This window comes from Alligator sinensis, unplaced genomic scaffold, assembly GCF_000455745.1.
Source record: "Alligator sinensis unplaced genomic scaffold, ASM45574v1 scaffold107_3, whole genome shotgun sequence".
Taxonomy (NCBI): Eukaryota; Metazoa; Chordata; order Crocodylia; family Alligatoridae; genus Alligator; species Alligator sinensis.
Genome location: NW_005842578.1, coordinates 830347 through 839190, shown reverse-complemented (window position 1 = coordinate 839190; position 8844 = coordinate 830347). Strand labels below are relative to the sequence as shown.

The following is an 8844-nucleotide window of genomic DNA, read 5'->3' as shown; positions in this document are numbered from 1 at the left end:
CGCGCCTGGAGCAGCCCCGTGCTGGTCCGAGGGCGCGCAGCGGCGCGGCGACACGCCTCAGCGTTGCGGGGCTCTGCAGCCCGCGCGGTGAGGCGCCCCCGGGCAGGACGAGTGACGCCCGCGTGTCTTTTGCAGAAAAAGGACCCGGCGCAGTTCCTGCAGGTTCACGGCCGGGCCTGCAAGGTGCACTTGGATTCTGCGGTGGCTTTGGCAGCGGAGAGTCCTGTCAACATGTGAGTAGCTTTGCCGTGTGGCCGGCGCAGCGCTGGCGGGTCCCGCGCCGGGGGGAGCTGACTTGGAGCCCGCGCTGCCCGGGTTTTCCCCCCGGAAGGAGAGCATGTCCAGCGGCCCCCCCTCACCCCCTGCCTTCCCTCGTGCAGCTGCCTGGCTCTAGCTCCTTTCCCTTCGTGGTGTTTTGCTGCTCGAAACAGCGCACAGGGGCCAGCTGGTACAGGGGACGCGTTCCCTCCTCGCAGCTTAGTTTAAAAATAGAATCAAATCTGGGCCATTCCCTGCGTGAGGAGCGGGGGCCCCACGTGCTGCAGGCTTCTCCCACAGCCCTTCAAAACCAGTCCACGTCTCATCTCCCCGCTGGGAGAGAGCCCACGTGTTCTGGAGGCTTGTTGTGCGAGGAGGAAGGGCGAGGCTCCGGCCAGGAGGAGCCGATCTGTGGACCCTGGCAAGGACCACGTGGGGCCCTGTTGTGTGCTGTGCCCCAGGGGCAGCTCCCGAAACCTCCTCCCAGGTGCCCAAGGACTGGGAGCGCCACTGGTCTCCCTGGAGCTGCAGAAGTAGTGTCCTAGCCCCTTTTTCGTGCTGTAGCTCCTAACTGCCCCGGCTCTCTCTCTCTCCCTGCAGGATGCCTTGGCAGGGGGACACAAACAACATGATCGACCGATTTGACGTGCGTGCTCACCTGGATTATATCCCCATGTACACCCCGCCGCTGATGAACCCAATGTAAGCCCCCTCCTCACCCGTCCCCCCAGCCGGTGGGGACCAGTGGCTGCGTGACCACCTGCGTGAGGCAACGGGGCTTCAGAGTTCCCTGTTCTTCGTGCCCCTGCGGGGTGCGGCTAGCTCCCTCAGGGCAATCGCTGGGTTGTGGGAGAGAAGAATTCCTAAGAGCTCTTACAGCAGAGACTTGCTTGGGGTCTAGGTGGCCTGGCTGCCCCCTCCCACATGTGCTTGTGGTATGCAGTTGGGTAGAGATCTTTGCAGTCCCGTGAATTTCCCCCTGCCCCTCCTCCAACCTGACTTGGACTGTGCAGGAGTCCCCTGGTACGTTCTCCCCACAGGGCCCCCGGGCATCTTGGGGCTTTCCCAGACACGGTGCCTTGGCACACAGGGAGTTGTGCTCCTGCAGGGTGAGGGGACTGAGGTTCTCTGCTCCCCTGGTTCTGGAGCCCTTAGAGCCACCCTTGTGCAAAGTCCGCAGAAGCCGACTGTACAGAGGAGGCTTCCTTGTGCTCACGGGGTTTCCTTCTCTTGGAGCAGCTGCTCTAAATCTGGCACAAGGGGTTGGGCATTGGGGGCACTGCAGCATAATTGCTGCCAGCTCCGTGCTGCCCCTCTCCCCACGCCCTGTGCAGTTGTCGTCCCCCCACTTTCCCCAGCCCCGTGGCAGAGCTGGGCTGATGGGTCGGTCTGCAAGGTGCGCTTGCTTGGTAAGGGGCCAGTCATCTTTCTCTTTGCCCGCTGTTCTTCCTCCCGTGGACGTCCTCCCAGCTGTACCAAACCAACAGGGGACTAGAAACTGCTTTAATCAATGGGGGTTAAACTTCCAGCCCCTTTGCGCCCAGGCTGGATGAGAAGTGGGGGCTGTTCCATGCAGTGGCCCCAGGTGCCAGCCTCACTGTGAACTGCCAACATCACCTGCAAGGCTCCAGAAATTAGGCAACAGAGGAGCATTAATTAATGCTGCCGCTGCTTCCCTGCCTCAGTCTCCAAATCTGTAGGGAGCACTGTGCACAGGGCAACACAGCCCTGGGGGCAGGATCTGGCCCATGGGCTGGAGGTTGAGCACGACAGGCTTTAATAAGGGAATTCCACCAGCCAGGGCCCCCAGTCACAGTGTTGAGCGTTTTCGAGCCAAACAGGAGCTGAACCTGCCCCCCAGCATCCTGAAGAGGTCCAACCCAGCCGGCAGGGCCCCAGTGATGCCTCAGGCCTGGTGGGGTTTCATAGTTGCTAGGGTCAGGAGGGACCTGAACAGATCATCAAGCCTGACCCCCTGCCACAGGCAGGAATGAATGCTGGGTTCACAAGACCCCAGACAAGTGATCGTCCAACCTTCTCTTGAATTTTCCCAAGGTAGGGGCGAGGACCACTTCCCTGGGAAGTTGGTTCCAGATTTTGGCCACCCTAACTATAAAATATTGCCTTCTGATATCTAACCTAAACCTATTCTTCATCAGCTTATTACCATTGTTCCTCGTCACCCCAGGTGGTGCTGGGGAGAAAAGGGCTCTGCCCATTTGCTTTTGATCTGTGATGAGTTTGTAGGCAGCCACCAGGTCCCCCCTCAGCCTCCTCTTGCTGAGGCTGAACAGGTTCAGGTCCCTCAGTCTCTCCTTGTAGGGCCGGTCCTGCTGCCCTCTCCCCAAGCGGGTGGCCTCCTCTGAATCCTCTCCAGGCTGGCCACATCCCTTTTGAAGTGCGGTGCCCAGTACTGGACGCAGTACTCCAACTGCGGCCTGACCAAAGTTGCATAGAGGGGGAGGATCACCCCTCTGGACCGGCTTGAGATGCATCTTTGGATGCATGACAAGGTATGGCTGGCCTTGCTGGCTGCGGTCTGGCATTGGTGGCTCATGTTCATCTTGGAGTCAATAATGACTCCGAGATCCCTTTCTGCTTCTGTGCTTTCAAGAAGGGAACTCCCCAGCCTGTATGTATGCTGTGGATTCCTTCTCCCAAGGTGCAACACCCTGCATTTATCTATGTTGAACCCCATCCTATTCTCATCTGCCCACTTTTGTAGTCTGTCTAAATCTATTTGCAGCCTCTCTCTCCCTTCAAGTGTGTCCATCTCGCCCCACATCTTAGTGTCATCAGCAGACTTGAACAGTGTGCTTTCCACCCCCTCGTCCAAGTCGCTGATGAAGATGTTAAACAGTGCAGGGTGGGGCAGGGTATGTGAGGGGATGGTTTCAACAGCTTCAGTCTTGTTGGGAGACAATCATGGAGTCAGTGAGTTGGAAGGACCCTTGAGGGTCACCTGGCCCCATGCCTGGGAGTTTCCAGTAGGCTCCAGTAACAGCTGCCTGGGACAGCCCACAGGTGCTTGAGTGACCAAGTCTATGGATAGCACCACTGTTGCTTTCTGGTCCAGCGTCCGAGAGTGCCTCAGACATCAGACTCACTCTGGGGATGGGCTGGTGGCTGCAGAAGTAGCCTGTGTGCAGCTAGGGGCCCCTGGTGCCAGCATGCATGTTCTCTCCCCAGCTCCCCCGAGCAGGAGTCAGATGAGAGGAAATGTAACTACGAACGCTACCGTGGCCTGGTGCAGAACGACTTTGCTGGCAGTAAGTGGGGGGGGTGGGGAGGTCTCTGAGCCCAAGGGAGAGCAGCAGCTCGTGGCAGTGGGGTGAGGTTCCTGATGGAGCCCTGGACCCTCTATGGGGAAGGGGTGGGTGTCCCTGTGGCCCACCCGGCTCCAGGCCTTGACTGGGATGGGGAGAGTTGTGCTGGATGGCAGCTGAGGGGATGAGCATATGTTTCCTGTGCCAGCTGGGGACAGCAGCGTTCAGCTGCCTCTCCCTGGGCTGCCTCTATAGGACTCCCTTGTTCCCTGCTGGCCAGCTCTGCTGCAGCCTGCAGGCCTTCCCTGGCCCTCACATGGCTGCCAGGCTGTAACTTTTGTGCTTGTCTGTGTGTGCTTCAGTCTCAGAGGAGCAGTGCTTGTACCAGATCTACATCGATGAACTCTACGGCGGACTCCAGAAGCCCAATGAAGACGAGAAGAAGAAGTGAGTGTGGGCTGGGGGCAGAGGAGGCCCTGGGCGCGATGCTGGGCTGCTCTGTCGCAGGGTTCCCCAAGGGAGCCCCTCAGGTCATGCGTGGCCACCTCAGTCAGGCTTCTGCTCCGTGGGGCTGGAAATGCATCTATTGCTTCAGGGGGAAGCAATTTCCCCAGGGAGCAGTGCCATTGAGCGGTCCATCCCCTTACTGGCCAGGCAGGATGTGTCCTGGCTTCCTCCATAAAGACCAAGACTTTTTCTGTGCCCTGGGACGCTCCTATGGCTGTGACAGCTGTGCTTGCTCGAGCACCAGCAGCTCGTGGAAGCCCTTGTTGGGCTTGAGTGAGAGAAATCTCTGCCCTGCAGGATGGGGATTCACCAAGGGGAGGAGAAGGGAAGGAAAATGCCATGACAGGCCAGCCCTGGGCTTCCCTGTGGCTGTGGTGGTCTGTCCTAGCATGGACATGGGTAGGGACAGTAGGTCTGTGCTGAGGCTGGAGGGGGAGGAGGAGGTGACTGTTCTTCTGGAACAGTTCTCTGCTGATTGGCAGTGGTGACACAGGGGTTCATCGCCAGCTCTTGGAGGACAGGGGTAGGCCCAGCCTCCAGCTGCCCAATCATGGCAAGCACAGAGCAGCTAAAGGGGTGCCTGGCACCAGCTGGCTGTGCCCCAGCACCGCGTGGTAACAGGCAGCGTCTCTGCAGGCTGGCAGAGAAGAAGGCCTCTATTGGCTACACGTACGAGGACAGCACAGTGGCCGAGCTAGAGAACTCCTTGGAGAAGCGGGGGGATGAGGAGGACTCGGAGGAGGACAGCAACACGGACGAAGACGAGGTCATCCCCGACATTGGTGCGGCTCGACAGCCCTACCTGGGGTTCTACTTAGCCAGGGGAGACTTCCCCTGTGCCTGTGGGCATCCAGCTGCTGGGCCTGGCTCCTGTCACTCCTGACACCTGTGTTGCATGCGAGGAGGCCTGGGGGAGTGCTGTCTTGCAGGATGCTGCCTCTATATGCCTGCCCTGGGAGCCTCTGGCCTACTCTTTTAATTGGGGTTTGTGGGGGGGTCTCAGTTCTGCCTGTGACGCGTCGTCTTTCCCTGGAGTGGAGTAGTCATGGGCCCCATTGCAGTTGCTCCACCCAGCCCTGGTGGCTGAAGCTGCTCTGTTTCAGGGAAGGGGGCTCAGCTGTGCTCCTGGGTCCTATGTGTCATGTCACCTCCTCGGTGCCAGAGACGAACCCCTGCTGTATGGCCAGCAGCTTTCAGGCAACATGCCTTTGCCCTTGGCATGGCATGGCCTGGCAGCCCTCTTGTGTGGCCTGCGACCGTGTGCTGACCCCGTGCTCTGCTTGCAGATGTGGAAGTGGATGTGGACGAGTTGAATCAAGAGCAGGTGGCTGACCTGAACAAGCAGGCAACCACGTACGGCATGGCCGAGGGGGACTTCGTCAGGTAGGGCCAGTGGGAAGGGAGGTTGGCAGCTCCTTGGGCCCCAGTAGTGCTGGCTGGTGTAAAGTCACTGCTGCCTTGTGGGAGTTCAGATGTGCAGGGCTGGATAGGCTGGGGTTGGTGGGAGGATGGTGCCACTGTGGCCAGCCCTGCTGGGTTAGCAGGTGCCCCTCCCATGGGAAGTGCTAGCTTGGGGGGGGGCGGCAGCGCATGGCCCTCCTGGCACGGAGAGGTTGGTGTTACCCCAGCTCTTTGGAGTGCAGCCAAGACCCCACTGCTGCTGTAGGGGCTGTGCTGGGTTGGAGCACCATTTGTCCTGCCAGCACCCAGTGCTTGACCCTGGTGGGAGATCCAGCAAGAGCACGATTCTCCTGTTGAGAAGCCAGGTGCTTGAAGACAGTGGCCAGGGCCAGGGAGTTGGAGGCATTTGCTTTCCAGACCTGGGTCAGAAGGAATCAGCCAGCCCAGCTGGGACTGTTCAGGGGAGGCTCTGCAGTCACTGGCCCTGTTCAGCATCTCTCCATTCCTGGCAGGATGCTGCGCAAGGACAAGGAGGAGGCAGAAGCCATCAAACACGCCAAGGCCCTGGAGGAGGAGAAGGCTATGTACTCGGTATGGAAGCCCTGGGGGTGTCTCAGGTGGGCCACAGCCCCAGCCCTGCGTGTCCCGTGCCCAGAGATGCTGTCATCTGCAGAGCCCCGGAGCTCTCAGGGGTTCCACTTCAGGAGTGCAAGCAGTGCGGTGGAAAGGGGGCTTGGGCAGACCTGGCTGGAGTAATCAGGCCCACCCCCCACCCATAGCCTGCCTGTGCTGAGCTGGAGCAGATGGACTTCTGCCTGCTGGCTGAGCACAGGGCTTGGCAGCCTTTCTCTTCCGGCAGCTCAGCTCTGGGCCATTCCCTTCCAGGGCCGTCGCTCTCGCCGCCAGAGGAGGGAGTTCCGGGAGAAGCGGTTAAAGGGAAGGAAGATCAGCCCTCCCAGGTGAGGCTGTGAAGGTGAAATGCTCTCCTAGCAACAGTCCCGGGCTTGTTGGAGAGCAGTCATGGCCTGGCACTGCCTGGGGCAGCCTCCTCCATACCCCAAGCCAGGGGCCTCCTTGCTCTGCAAACAGTTACTTCACGCCACTGGCTCAGGCCACGTGTCCTGCCAGGGCAGGCTGGCCACGGGCCTGGACAGGGCTGTGCTCTGTGCCCCTGGAAGCATCCCGTGGCCAAGGGCTCAGCTGAGCCGGGGCCTGTTTTACAGGTAGGTGCCGCATTTGCTTTCAAAGCTTCTGCTCCTTCACGTTCATCTTTTCCAGTGCATGTGAGGTGCGGTAAAGGGGTCCCCTCAGGGCAAAGTCTGCTCTGAGCCCCAGAGATGCTCCCCCTTTTCCTCTGGTCTTGTCTGGGAGCCTGGTACCTTGCTGTTCTCTTAGTCCTGCTCTTTATTCTTCGGCCAGGAGGCCGACACTCAGGCAGGGGCTCTGAGGGTTCAGGTCTGTGTATGTGGAAGCCGAGGGGAGAGGACTTTCCCACGGAGAGGGAGGGTAGCAACGTGCTGCCCCACTTAGCCTCCCTCTGAGGGGAGGCCTCCAGCCTGATGCTGCACCACAGGTTCCCTGATGTGCTTTCTCTTTGCAGCTACGCACGGAGGGACAGCCCCACCTATGACCCCTACAAGCGGTGAGTGGTGGTGGGTGGCAGGAGTGATTTCTTGCACCCCAGGCAGGAGGGTGCAGGGCAGGTCCAAGGGGGCTCACTGGGGTTCTCTTGGGGTGCAGCCTAGGCAGGGCCCAGCTAGGTCTGCACACGTACAGTCAGTCAGGGGCATCTCGGAGTTCCACCCCCACAGTGAATAGACCCTCGCTCCTCCCTTTCCCTGTAGGTCACCCTCAGAATCCAGCTCGGAGTCCCGCTCCCGGTCCCGCTCACCCTCCCTGGGCCAGGAGGAGAAGATCACGTTCATCACCAGCTTTGGGGGCAGCGACGAGGAGGCGGCGTCTGCACAGGCCGGTGGTGCCCCCGGGAAGGCAGCCCCCCCCGGCAGACAGCGTGCCAGCCAAGCGCAGCCGGGTGGCGCTGCGGCAGGTCATAGCGCCTCCTCCCGGTCGGTAACTCGCCCGCCCAGTGTGCTTCCCCCAACCTTAACTGAGACCCAGCGAGGCCGCAGCCCATCGCCGAGGCCACCTGCCCCCTCAGGCACTGGCCCAGGGAGCTCTCGGCATCCAGTCCTTTCCAGCTGCCCTTTTGCTGTCTGCTCTGCCACAGCCTGGCCAGGCCTGTGCTGGGGGCCCAGTCCAGGGCTCTCCAGGATCCTGAGCAAAGCAAGAGGCTGAGGCCCTTGGAAAGCTGGGCCCAGTCCTAGATTGGACATTGCGGGGAGCAGGGAAGCAGCCTGTCCTGGAGCTGCAAAGAGGGGCTGTGCCCCATTGGGAGGGTGAGCTCTCAGGCCACATGGGATCCGGCAGCTGGAAAGGGACCCTCTCCTCCACTTGTCCCTCTTCCCTCCAGCCCTGCACTCCCTGCCCTTCCCCTCTCCACCCAGCCCTGAGGGAGGAGCCAGGAGCTCTTGCCCCCCTACCTGATGCCCTGTCTGCTGCAGGGCAACTGGGGCCAAGAGTCCTTTCTCAGCGCCCCTCATCCTGTGCATGCCTGTGGCCCAGGGCCACAGCACGGGGAGGTGACAGCCCTGGTCCTCGGTGGAGGTCCTGCAGGCCTGACGCTGGGTGGGGGTAAAGTGCAGACCCTGAGAGGCCACCCAGCCTTGCTCTCCCTGGGTCTTCCCTTGTGCGGGCTGTGATCTTGAACTTGATGCTTCCCTGTTGGAGCTGGATGTGGCTGGAGCCAGACCCACATCCTCTTCTAGCCAGCCAGAGGCCCAAGGCCTGCTTCCTTCCAATAGGGCAGGGAGCAGTGGCAGTCTCTAGCCTTCCCTGTATGGTTTGCAAGTGAACTGGGTGGGGAGGTCTCTCGGGGGTGCATGGAGCAGTGCGTGGGACTGAGGTGTGGTGTCACCTGCTCCCCAAGAGAATCCAAGCCCCTGCAGCCTGATCCTCATGGCTCTGAGCACAGGGAGTGGGTGTGGGGGGGAGCTGTGCTGCATCCTTGGGGCCGTGGTTCAGCCGGACATGATTTCTAGTCCCAAAGAGCCTGCAGGCAGGGCTGGCGCAGAGTACACTTCCCAGCTGGAGGTGGACAGGACAGGACAAGACAGGGCTCTGGGTGACTGGTGCCACATGTTTGCTAACTCCCTTCTCCTTCCAGGCTGGTTCAAGTCTCTGGCCCCTGCTGTGCGCTGCATGCAGGACCCTGGCTCACCCACCTGCCTGAGCTGACCCCGCACTGTGTTCTGTCCCCTACAGGAGGCGCTCATCCTCATCCTCGTCCTCTCCATCCTCGACCTCCTCCTCCAGTTCGCGCTCCAGCTCCCGCTCACGCCGTGGGGGCCACTAC

The 8844-nt window shown here is 60.8% G+C and overlaps 1 protein-coding gene across 1 annotated transcript in view; it reads left to right on the top strand.

Annotated features, from left to right (window-relative positions):
• Positions 1-8844, top strand: part of CLASRP (CLK4 associating serine/arginine rich protein) — a 14608-nt gene that overhangs the window by 905 nt on the left and 4859 nt on the right. The window contains exons 2-12 of the mRNA XM_025214313.1: positions 15-233; positions 859-960; positions 3448-3527; positions 3887-3971; positions 4668-4813; positions 5318-5414; positions 5945-6023; positions 6318-6391; positions 7033-7074; positions 7277-7498; positions 8754-8844. Of these exons, the coding sequence (XP_025070098.1) occupies positions 15-233; positions 859-960; positions 3448-3527; positions 3887-3971; positions 4668-4813; positions 5318-5414; positions 5945-6023; positions 6318-6391; positions 7033-7074; positions 7277-7498; positions 8754-8844 (1237 nt within the window). The remainder of the gene's footprint in view (positions 1-14; positions 234-858; positions 961-3447; positions 3528-3886; positions 3972-4667; positions 4814-5317; positions 5415-5944; positions 6024-6317; positions 6392-7032; positions 7075-7276; positions 7499-8753) is intronic.